At 38.2% G+C, this 13,011-nt stretch overlaps 1 protein-coding gene across 1 annotated transcript in view; it reads left to right on the forward strand.

Moving 5' to 3' along the window:
- LOC104507141 (neuron navigator 3-like) overlaps positions 1-13,011 on the forward strand; it is a gene marked incomplete at its 3' end in the record, with an annotated part of 66,870 nt that overhangs the window by 37,766 nt on the left and 16,093 nt on the right. The window contains exon 6 of the mRNA XM_010148328.1: positions 10,412-10,551. Within this exon, the coding sequence (XP_010146630.1) occupies positions 10,412-10,551 (140 nt within the window). The remainder of the gene's footprint in view (positions 1-10,411; positions 10,552-13,011) is intronic.

Raw genomic sequence — 13,011 nt, forward strand, 5'->3', positions numbered from 1 at the left:
TGAGAGTTTTAATCCTGTGCATTTCAGATATTCTCATTGTCTTGCACTTGTCTCCTTTGTAACTCATTGCTTTTTATATTTCAGTTTTGATGTAGTATGGCCATAATTTTCACAGTTGCTAATCCAGATCATGTGGCATTTAATGGGAATTGTTCCGTTCATCCTTGTAGCATTTTAATCTAATTTTTTATATATTTTCCTTCAAGGTACAGAAGCTTTATAATGGAGATATTTTCTCTTCAGGCATTCTTTGTTGATCTACCTCCATGTTCCATACAGATCCATTAATACTTCTCATTCTCTGACAATGAGTTCTGCTGAAACTGTGTCCAAGCATTTTTTCCTTTCTCAGGTCTTCCATCTATTTAATTCTGACCTTTCAAACACTTGAGGTGGCTTATAACTTTGTGTGTATGGCAAATATAACTTAAATAGATGTAAAGTTCAATGGCAGCCATAGTGAACTATTGCAGTCTTCATTCTTTCTTTTGTCCTATGATTAATTTTCTTACATATTCTGAAGCAAATTGTTCTTTATTTATTCCTTGATAGATCCCTTCATAGCCATAGATGACTCAGTCTTCACGTTGCATTCTTGCATTCATTTAAATCACAGTTTTATGTTTGTACTTCTGTTTTCTTTGCTACCATAAGTCTTTTCTATCAGCTTTAAAATCATAATATTTTCACTGTCGTGGTTTAGGCCCAGACAGCAACTAGACACCATACAGCCGGTTGTTCACTCCTCCCCCCGGCAGGACGGGGAGAAGAAAATACCAGATAAGGCTCATGAGTTGAGACAAGGACAGGGAGGGATCACTCAGCATTTACTGTCATGGGCAAACCAGACTTGACTTGGGGAAGAAACAATCAATTTAATTAGTTAGCAACCAAATCAGAGTAGCATAATGAAAGACAAAACAAAACAGATCTTAAAAACACTTACCCCCACCCCTCCTTTCTTCTTGGACTCAGCTTTGCTCCCAATTTCTCTACCTGTTCCCCCTGTGCAGCACAGGGGATGGGGAACAGGGGTTGTGGTCAGTCCATCACACACTGTCTCTGCTACTCCTTCCTCCTCAGTGGAGGATTCCTCACACTCTTCCACTGCTTCAGTGTGGGGTCTCTCCCACAGGAGAATGTCCTACACAAGCTTCCCTGGCATGAGTCCTTCCCATGGGCTGCAGTTTTCTTCCCTAACTGCTCTAGTGTGGGTCCCTTCCACAGGCATGTGGTCTTTCAGGAGCAGCCTGCTCCAGCAAGGGCTTCCCATGGAGTTGTGGGCTCTCCAGGGACAGCCACCTGCTCCAGTTGGCACCCTCCCTGGGCTGCAGGAGGGTCTCTGCTCCCCCGTGACCCTCCACAGCTGCAGGGGCACAGCCTGCCCTCTTGCCACAGGCTGAGGTGAGCCTGTGCTACAATCCACCTCCTCCCTGCCTTCCTACAGTGACCTGAATGTCTCCCTAGCTCATTGTGTCTCTCACATTCCACTCCTCTCTCCTAATCCTTTCTCTACTATTTCATCTCATGTTAATCACAGGGGTGCTAATTGGCTCAGCTGTGGCCAGAGGTGGGTCTAAACTGAAGCCAGGGAAGGTTCTAGCAACTTCTTAGAGGAACTATCCCTGTGGTCCCTCTACCAAAACCCCCACCACATAAACCAAATTCATCAACATATATGATACTCTACATGTTGTTGCTATGCAGATACCATTTAATGAAATAACAGTACACTTTGCAGCTGCTGTGGAGAAGATGACTGACTTTCTTCATTGACAAAAAAACCCCAAACCAAACCAAAACAATTACAAATCCATACACTTCCAGAGAAGCACAGGCAATGTGTTTAAAACCATTAGTGCCCATGGAAAATGAATTAAAACAGAAATGAAAAATTAGCTGTTGTTATATGTAAAATTCATCACAAAAGAGATAAATTTGCAGCTTAAATCACTTCCATCACTTATACCATTTATATCACTTCAATACGTATTTGTGTTTTGGTTTGCTGTTTTACAAACGTTTATAGGAACAGAGCTAAAATGCTGGTAGAAGGTTTTGTAATTTCTTTGTATTGCATAGCTCTTTACTACTTTAGAATCAATGAGGAGACCCAGCAAAATGCTCACAAAGGTACTTTATAGTTCTAAATAAGAACACCTGTAACTATGTGTTAATTTGTTAACTGATGGAAGTTTATAGCAATCCCAACTCTACCTTAGGATGTGTTGAGTAATGTGGATTTTCTGGAAAACTATGAAAGAGTTCACATGGCAGTGAGTGTAGATTGGAAAAAGTGACAGCCTCAGGCTTTCTGGCACCCCCTTTTTCATTCCCTCTAGGAGAAATCTGTGTCTTACTCTATCAAACTGTGAAACAGAATAGTGGCATACATTCATGTGCAGTTCATCTGATAAAATTTTGTTCTAGTGCAATGTCATAAATGGTATGGAGAAGAGATCATAAAAGGTCCCTAAGGGCCTACCTAGTCCTAGTTCTGGCAGCACACTGTTATCCACTTGGATGATTTGTTCAGAAGAATTAGTATGTTTTAAAAGATTGCATTATTTTAGGTGAGCTACAGGTCAAGTTAAGCACAGTAGCTAAGTAGCATATTTATTACTTTGTTGATATCCTCTTCTTTTCTTTAATGTTGTGATTCATATGTTCTTTCTGTAAATTCCACAAAATACCTACAGTACAAATACTGGGTCCAAATGGGAAAGGTGTGGTCACTGTGGTGGGCGATTCATTCTTATAACAAGTCACTGTGTTCTGCAAGAACATAAATGTTGATGCAAAACTGGATGATCTGTGCTTTGGTTTATGAGCTGTGAACAACAGGAAAACATTTAAAACACAATTTTACTTGTACGTCCAAGCCTGAACCGGTTGGAGACGGACTTCTTCAATAAGAAGCTAGAAGTTCAAAGAGTGGAAATAAGAAATGTCCACCTAATATAGAACAGATGATATGGTATGAACTAGAACTGCCTGAGCCGTAGACATTTCCTCTTATGAATGAAAAAATGAGTGTTTTGGTGTTAGGCAGGCATATAAAAAAAGTGCATCTATAAAATAAACATAAAATATAGGTATATCTATAAAATACACATGTATTATATAACATAAATAAATAACATTTCAAAAATATATGTGTGTAGATAAATAGATACATATACGTAGTAATAAGAATATATTAATTCACCAAGACTGGGCTAAAAAGGCAAAAGAAACGTCTGAAAAACATTTTTTGTGTGAAAATTCAGGGTTTTTTGTTTCCTCATCAGTGTTCCTTGGCTATCCATTTGAGGAGTCAGGGATCTTTTACCTGCTCAAACTGTTTTCTACGGTGAGGAGCCTAGAAAATTTTTTTTCCTGTGGCGTCTTTCCAGGCACACTTGGGACTTGGAGTTAGGTGAACCTTAGAATATTCTCTCTTGTGCTTTTTGCCAGACATGCTGATGAGAATTATACAGCCAAGGAGTTTGTTAAGAAAAAAAGAAAAAAAAAGTGTAAAGAAATTTTTACACTGAAAATGCATTTTTAAAGTATTCTTTTATCAGGGAATCATTCTAATAGAAAAGCCTTGAACAGTTCTGGAGTGCAGTCACCCTACTGATATAAATGCATTTCATAAGATCAACAGCATATTAAAATTCAAGTATGCCAGTAAGGTAGAAAGGCTTTGATTACATACTACATATGCTTTTGCCTATTGTCTAGTTTTAACAGATCACATACCTGACATTTTAGAACCTCCATGTGACACTCAACATTACAGGAAAATGACAGTGTGATGTAACATAATCCTTTTGATCTTTCAAAAGACTTAATAAAATGTAGACAATATTCAGGGCGATGCTGCATGGGTTACTTTTTGAAGAAGGAGGTTAAATTATTTTCAGCTTGATTCATGCTTTGTATCCAGGTTTATAGGAGCACCATCCTTCAGCGTTATGTGGTATACACACTCTCAAGGAGCTGCTTCTTTCCTGATTCATCATCTTTGTTCTTATTTGCCCATTTCAGTTGAATATTTCACTTCATTTTCACTGTGAAGGCATTTAAGAACATTTAATACTGTAGCTTATATTGACTTCCTAGGTTCCCCTGCCCCTTTTAGGACCATTTCTTAACCCTTGTATCCTGCCTGCAACTGCATGCCTTGCATTAGTTTGCTGTCTTGGTGGAACATGGTGCACAGCTCCCCAGCGCGACTGACTGTGCTGTACATGGCACAGAGTCCTGGTTCCTGCAAACAGCATGGCTGTAGTACAGCTGTGGTGTTCCCCATCCGAACCTCAGAGTCAGGCCAAGCTCATAACATCTCTGTAGCTTCCTTCTCAATACTACCCCAGTTACATCTGTGCTTAACTGCCTTTCTGGACAGACTCATCATGTTTATTCCATTTTCTCACAGCACTTAATAAAGGGACCATCAATGGGAAGTACCCACTCTCACCATTTCATGTCTACTGTGTTGGCTAGTGTTTCCCTGGCTTGTGAGAGAAAAGGTAGTGGTGGGGGCTTGGTTTCCACCTGGAAGACAGTTTGAAGAGTCTAGTTGATTTAATATGTTTGGGTTAAATATGTTCATATGTTCTTACCTGTTTTGAAAAGGATTTCCTTAACCAGGAGCATCAGCCTTCTGTCCTCCTATGCATTAGGTGGAAGGGGAGAGCTAAGCATGATGCCAGAGGCCAGAAGTTCCCGGCCCAGGTCCAGTGTTGCAGTTGCCTCCCAGACTGCAATACAGGGCCATAGCTGCAGGAGCAGTGGGGTTTTCTGCTGTCTGTGCAGTCAGGGTTGACCTCCTCTATAGTTCATATTTCCCTTTCCTGCCATTGCACTGTGGCTGGGCTTTTTATGTGACTGCGGTGGCTCCTCTGAAGAGCCAAAGCTGTGTCTGTGTCTCAGGGAAGACTGCTGGTGGGAGTATTATGGCAGTGGAAAGAGTCTTGGGAGCAGACATTTCAAAAGGAGAGACTTTCAAAACCCCCTTTCTAACCCTCTGACAAATAAACCCTTTCCTTGTCCTGAATGCTGTTATGTTAAACTTGTACTGTCTGGTTTGCTAACAAGCATCTGCTGCTTTAATGCAGACACATATTTATTAAACATTTGTGAGGATCTGTGAGCATAAAAAATGACTGTTTCAAGCAAAACAGGTTTATTTTCCTGATTGCCAGGTGTTACCAACCGACAATTATCTGGTAGGATGGAGGGCAGCAGGTAGATATTTGTTTTTACATTTAGGAAAGTGGCTAGACTTCATAAGCGTTGCAGCTCGGATCTGTAATAGTGGGGCCAGCAGCTGCGAAATAGGCTTCTGTGCAAAGTTTTAATGGGTCCAGCACATCCAGTGCTAATTGGGAAGGAAAACCTCAAAATCATTAGGGACTTGATACACCTGTTTTATGAGCTGTTAATGGTCTCTTTTTCCCTTTCATTTGTTACATTACTTTGGAAAATAAATTTACCAGGTCATAGTGAAAATGATGCTTTACTGGTGTTGTCACATACATCAATGTCTTTCAAGCATTCCGGGAAGTTTGAAAGCGGTCTGTAGGCTGGTATCTCATGGATTTCCTAGTGAATGGAGCCCCAAGTAACAAGCAGGGAAGGAAAGCATTCTAGCTTTAGTGTCATCTGTCTGTAGGCTACCTAATCAACAACTTGGCAACATCACTGAGATTACATTATTTGATCTTACCAGCTACTATGGAATTGTGTAGTTTGAGGTAGAAAAACTACAGTATGCTGCAGCAAGGCAGAACCTTCATCCTTTTCAGCCAATGGTTCAGATGCATCTTATTCACTCTGTTTTTCCAGCTCACCATCCGTGTTGATTGTACTGTGTATCATTTTACCTTTTACAACATAACTGCACTAAGGTTTTATTTGACATCTCATGTTTCTCATAAACTTCTTAGTTCAGTCAATGCAGATAACCAGCTAACCATTTCTAGATTACTTCATTTTAAATATGTTGACAAAAAGACGAGTGGAAGGTCTCATCAAAAGACAGGCTATTATGCCAAGCACCAATGTAACAACTTCAGCAAAACATCCTACGTCACATTTGAATCATATGTCCAGACATTGTTAAGAAAGGTAGTTGTAAGTGAAATATACAAGGAGTGAATGAGTGGATAGATAAAAAATATATAAACTGTAATTATTATGATGCTGTTATACTTGATTATCATTCCCAAATAATTTATGGTCATATAAAAGAGCACTTTGTCAGCATTACTGTTAAGATATATGTCAGATAATTGAATGCTACATTTATATATTGAATGATTCCTTTCTACCCTCTTAAGACTGAAGTACTCATTATATATTAATCGTGGGCACACGTCCTACTTGTAATTGGCAGGGACAGAGGTAATGCTGAACCCCTTACTGGGGTTTAATTTGGTAAAGTAACAGCAGTCATGCATCCCATTCAAGTCTCACATTGTCTCTTGGCTTATGCCTTCTTCTTGCCCCTTTTCAGGTCTGCTGTGCCAATACAGGGAGACTTCTCTCCCTTGAGGGCTTCTCCCATCTGCTCTATACTCAGGCTATCTGCCACAACCAGCTGGCAGAAATTTCTTAACCCTTCTGGTAGTCTTAATATCACCAGGTGTTACTTGTCTAATAACTTGCCAACCTATAAAGCCAGGACTAGAGCACTGTGGTTTCTGCTGCTACTCAGAAGAATTGCTGGAAGATGCAGAACTGTAAGATGGAAAAGCCGTCTATAACTATCAGCATTTCTGCTTACTCAGTTCTCTGTCACTTCCTTAATCATGGAAGGGATGGAATGTTGTACCTGGCTTAGGCACCTGTCGGCATCATTACGCTGTGTGGATCCTAAAGAATGCACCTGTTTATAGTATGATCTGTCAGGTGGCCTTATCTTGGCTGTACCTTTGGCATATCTCCTATGCAAAGGTCTAAAAGAATAGAGGTATAAATTTTCTTTTTAATAATGACACATTGTTGGGTATCAAAAGGAATGTCCAGGTTTTAGCCCTGTAGCACAGCATATCTTCTGTTGTAGAAACACTACTGAGATGCCTTAATAGACCAAGGTGCATTTTCCTATAGCATTTAACAGTGAGCTTAACCTAGTGTCAGAGCTTTCCTAACAAAAATTCTGATTCATTACCTGGGTAATGCATCACATACATGACCTGTGACGGTAATGAAAATTATGATGGGATGGTTCTTACATATTGCTCTACTGTCAGGAGGGTCACCTTTTTTAGCAGGAAAAGTCCACTTTTCTTTTTCCAGGTTCTGGAACAATAATAGCTCTACATTTGTGCTTATTTTTTGTGGAATAAGAAAAAAAGGCACAAAGTTTTGAGGTGCAATCTGTGTGAATGGACCTAGACTTCAGTAATTCAGTCACTATGGAAATTTCCCCTCATTGTCTGTTCCAAAGATAATTTCTAGCAAATGAGACAAGTTATAGCAATATCCATTAATTCATAATCTGTGCATTGCATCTCTCATACAAATCTGCATGTTTGCATTATTTCATATTTTTGCCTGTTAATTTGTGTTTTCTATCCATGTTCAATTTGCATTCATTAACTCATAGTTTGCTGGTAAGTGTGTTCTTTCTATACATGTCCAAAGAAATTCTTTAATTCAATTTCTCTGTTTCTTCTCATACAGTCTCACAGCCAGATATGCAACTCAATCTAATCACAGTGGAATTGCAACCAGTCAAAAAAAGACTTCTAGGTCAGTTAAATATCTCTAATTTATTGCTTGTTAGTGATACTCAAGCAAGTACATGCCCATTGATATTTAATCCCTTGGACATAAGCAGACATTAAGCAATGTGTATTTATGTTATGCTTGCAAGCTTCGCAATGATGAGTTCTGCCATGGAAAAGCCTTGTATGGACTGGAAGCAGATGATTTGTACTGTATATTAGCAATATTTCTGGTTGTTTTGTATCCTGCATCTTTGTATCTTGCATGTGAAATAATGGATGTGAAGGATTAGTTGGTGATTTTAGTGCTCCCTACGCCCTGGTTTAAAACCTTACTTTAGTCATGAGTGAAAAGAAGTCTGGGAGTCCCTCCCCATTCCCTCTGGATGTTTTGCATGTATTGCAAAACCCACCTTAAAGGTTGGGTTCCCAGAGCCAAGGTCATGCAGAGTCAAAATAGAGCAGAAAAAAGAACCACTTCCAAGAGTTTTGCTCAGTCAAGAGTAGCCTGCACACTGTCCCGACTAATGAGATGCTTTGTTTTGGCAGTGAATTTGACAGAGCTGTGTGTAGGAGCTGACCTGTTTCAGGTTTCATCAGTACTTTTAGTTTATAATTTCCATGAGCACTAAAATCTACAAGCCAGATTGCAGAAGAAAGAAACCGAGGTCTAAAGCTTACTCATTTCTAGCATTTTTTTGGTGTGTGTGGGATAATTAATGTGTTCATTAATTATACCTTTGCTGTACAGTTCATTGGTGAGAACAATGAACTCTAAATTGCATAATCTACAATAAAGATTGCATTTTACAGCACAGCGCACTAACACAGTTTGAGTTGCTGGTGGTAGCTTGGAACGAGCTATACCACGGTCCAGTGGCTTTGCACCTGCACTTACAGGTCTTCAGTTTTCCTTATTGCTGATGCTCCTGTCTTGTCCACATTCAACATGTCGGGGTTAACAGTCTTATTGTCTAATACTTTAAATCTGTGGCAGTGTTTCCGAAGCCTGTTCAGAGGTATGTGGCTTGTCCCTTATTTGTTATTCTCCTCTTTGCATTTCCTTAGCTGCTTAACATGATTCTGCAAGAGCAATTTTAAACCTGAATTCAATTAAAAAAGACAGTAAATGAGGTAAACTGGGAAGTGTGTAGAGCAAATGACCTCATGTATAATATGCTTACTGTGGCAAGTTCTTGAAATCTGGCATGCAGAATATATGCAGAACTATTTTATATTTTAACAGAACAGATGAGTTTCTAGTGTTGCACATGCCTTCTCATTGCTTTTTTCATTACCATTGACAAACGAGCTCAGGGCTCTCACTCCCTGTCAAATTAGGGTAATGAGAAAGAGCAAATGGATTTTTAAGTTTGTTTTAGTGCATTCTTCAGGGAACAGAAGATCACTCCTATTCATGGGTCACGGTAAAGGTTAGCATGCGTACAGCTGCAGAGCAGAGACAGTCTGCTGTGGGCTCAGCACAAAGACTAGCAGGGCAGGCTGCCGGCCAGAATGAGCCATAAAAATAACTAACGGATTAGCTCTCTGAGGCTGAAATTGGTAAAGGAAGAGAACATGGAGCTGTTTAAATATGTTTCCTAATGAAAATAAAATTATTTGACCATTTCTGTTATACCAGTATATTAAACAAAAAATGTTTGGAGGAAACCTGATGTTTTGTAATTCTTTGTAACATGATTTTTTTCTCCCTTCTGATGCAGCTCTTTTGTAGTATAGTGAAACGAACAAAATTTGATAGCTCTGATATAATTTGTATCACCGCTATTAAGATCATCGTATCATTCCAATAAGTGTGAAACAGAAGACAGATTTTATTTTCCTATCGCAAAACCCCTTGCTGATTTGAGCATTTAATTTTGTCTGTCAGAAAACACAACTGGAAAGGAGTGGGGGTGCCCACAAAGATGCTGCAGAAAGTTTGAATTAAGCATTATTAAAGAATCTTACATCACAGAAGAGATTCAGACAGAAAAACAATTCAGGTTTACACATGCCAGGATCAATAGCCTACATTTTTTTCCTTAGCACAGCCACACAGTAAGGTTCAGATGGTGGCAGCAAATACTAACAAATGAACTGTACAGTCTACATACTTCTCTCTGGAAGGTGTACACGCATCTGTAGCATCTAGCTAAAATATGTGTTTTCAATATTTTTCATTTAAAACAAGATGGAAGTGCTTTAACCAATAGCCTCTGAAAAATAACCAAACATGGTAATTAAAAAGCCAGCTTTTATGCTAAACACAGCTGTGAAACGTTTGCTAGAGTAAGAGATATGAAATATTGCTCAACTATGTATTTTTGTGCTTTCTAATCAATTTCTGTATAATTTCCTCTTAAAAAGTGACAGATTTAAATGAAAGTTATTATTGCACTTTGATGGTTTGTTAGGGTGAATCTGTTTTAGCAATGTTAACGGCAAATGCAAAGCACCTTCTTACATGTCTTGTGACACTAGAAAGCATCTTTTTCCCTTTTGTGTGCGTAAAAGGATAAGCTTCTCTTTTCATTTGTGCAGTCTAACTAATTTGAATCCTCGTGTTCACTGTTGCTTACCTGAAATAATTGTTTTCAGTTGTTGGTTTTAAATTCTGGTCTGATATTTGCATACTGCCTCCTGTATATGTTGCACTACATGAAATGAACTGAGTTCTAACGTTCCAGGCTTCCAGGACCCTCAAGGGTGCCAGCTGCAGGCAGCAGTACCAAAGTCCAGGGAGCTTCTAATTTAAATCGGAGAAGCCAGAGCTTTAACAGCATTGACAAAAACAAACCTCCACAATATGCAAATGGAAATGAAAAAGGTAAGTGATTAAAAGTTACATACAAGAGGGAAAAAAAGGATCCCATTCACAAGGGCCAAAGCAGTGAATGTAATATTTATCCTTGGTAAGGAAGACCTATGGAGACCGGGCTCTGAATTACAAATTGGGGTTGAGTTGTGATTTAAAGTTCAGAACTGAAAACTTTCAAGATGTTATATTTTATACCTCTTGGATAGAAATATCACTGGGTGATTTTTCTGAAGTAAAAATGAATCCATATTGGATACCTATAATCTTGGTCCATATTCATGTCTACTCATACCCAAAGGAAGACTGCCATAATTTTCAGGGGACTTTGCATCTTACCCTCCAATGAAGAAGAATCACAGTATTATATTTGCATCAGAATATTGCATGCATCTATTCCTTCAGAAACTTACCTAGTGTATATATAAGTGTGAATAGAGGATTTAAAATTAAGTCAACTGTAATGAAATTTTGTAGACATTTGAAATTAGTGTTCATGGTTTGTTGCCTGCCTTACTATGAACTTCCATTATGAAAACAGAGTTCCCTGGGTCCTTCTGTTTCTCTCACCCTGACATTGTTTCCCTGGAAAATGTGCCTCTTCAGGCTTTATATCAGACAGAATAATGTAAAAATTCAGGTCTCTGAGTTGTGTAACTAATCCAGCCCCTTCCCCCCTTCTTTCTCCCTTTGTGTAATGAACAGCATTTTATTCATATCTCTGGGTTGGAACACAGTTGAAAATTATACAATATACATAGTACCCGTTTGCATCCTTGGGGTCTGTGGGAGGAAAAAGTATGCAGTGAATGTTCTTCATCCAAGCAACAGGCAGCTATCCAGATTTTTTTTACAAAATTCTGATGAACACACTCTGCCCCTAGCTGTATCTGAAGATATAAAACCATCCTTTCAATAGTTATTTCTTTATTTTTACTATCAGGGTTGAATGTTTTAGATAGTTCTATGGTTGGATTTATTTTATTAAGGACTTGTTTGTGGCAAGACATCCAGGCTAAAACTAGAAAGAGATCAGAATGAAAGCTGAGCAGACACTGTATAGTTCACAAATACGATAGTGAAGTTATGAAGTAGGAGATGTGGCTGCTTGAGTGAAGGTATGTACAGCAGTTTAGGTATTAGAATTGCTTCATAATGTTGACACAGGTTTGATACTGAAATATGTTGGAGTGAAATGATTCAAGCTGAGACATGTTTGTAGATATTAATATTCTTAGCTTTTTACTTGGAAACTGTTTGGACTGCTGAGGTTTGCATTGCATTGCACATTTATGTCTTTGTGCATCATAGATTTTTTCACTTTCCCATTCCTTTACAGCAAAGGATGAGTACCTTGATGAGATTTTTATTGAAGTCATCACTTGCTAGAGGATAAGGGGTAGCTTTGTGTATAATAGTTCAATTAATTTTACATCTTATAGAAAATGTAATGTTGTACAATTAGAGAGTAGTGTATTTGAGATGTTTCTGTCTGTTCTTTTTTTCTTTCAAAACAGTGGAATGGATGAAAGAGCATTGGTTTGTATTCTTTTATAAAATCAAATACAAGTTTGTTTTAGAGTGTATAGCAGAAGTTATTTGGAGAAAATGACTACTGGTAGTGCAAGGATAGGGAAAAGATATTTTTTATAATATCCTACAAGAAGACGTGAGAACCTGTATTTCAATTCACCCTGATACTTCTTTGCATAAAAACAACTGAACCATGCTATATTTTAAATTTAATTGTTAGAGTCGCTATTTTTTTAATATTACAAAGAAATTTCCAAGTAGTCTTTTGGTGTTTTGAAGTATTTGAGGACACCTAAGATTTTTGAAGAATTTGTTTAGAAACAAACTTCAACCCTCACAATGGTAATAGTAATAATAACAAACACGTTTAAAAAAAGAATCGTTATATGTTGAAAAATTAATTGTTCCTTACAGTGTGGCACACATAATAAACCTTATACTTCAAATTTTTTTTCTGATGCTGATGCTTGGAGCAAGATAACTTTAACAGCTTCCATTGAATGGATATAGTCCATACACTCTAATTTCTGAGACACAGATCATATAGTAAATAGATTAGAATTCTGCATTAGTGCTGTATAAACTGAAGTGGAAAAAAAGATGACTTCTGCTAGGTCGATAGTCATTAGAGGTTGGGACCTCTAGACCTCTTCCAGGGAGACCACTTTTGGTACAGTTTTTTCTGCTCTACGTCTTTCTGTATGTGCTCTAAGGAGTCCTCAGAAAAGATAAACAGTGTAAGAGGGTTTTTTTAATCCAGTTATATGTAATACTTGAAATCCATTCCTGCATAACATGGTTTCCAACTCAGTCACAGTGGGGAATGGATATGTAGTCACAGAGTTAAAGGAGACCTGAAGGTGATCCAAATGAAGATGTGATATGGACCTTTTATTTCGTATATTATTATTTAATATGTCATTAATGTTATCTCCTTTG

This window comes from Eurypyga helias, unplaced genomic scaffold (assembly GCF_000690775.1).
Source record: "Eurypyga helias isolate BGI_N326 unplaced genomic scaffold, ASM69077v1 scaffold14540, whole genome shotgun sequence".
Classification (NCBI taxonomy): domain Eukaryota; kingdom Metazoa; phylum Chordata; class Aves; order Eurypygiformes; family Eurypygidae; genus Eurypyga; species Eurypyga helias.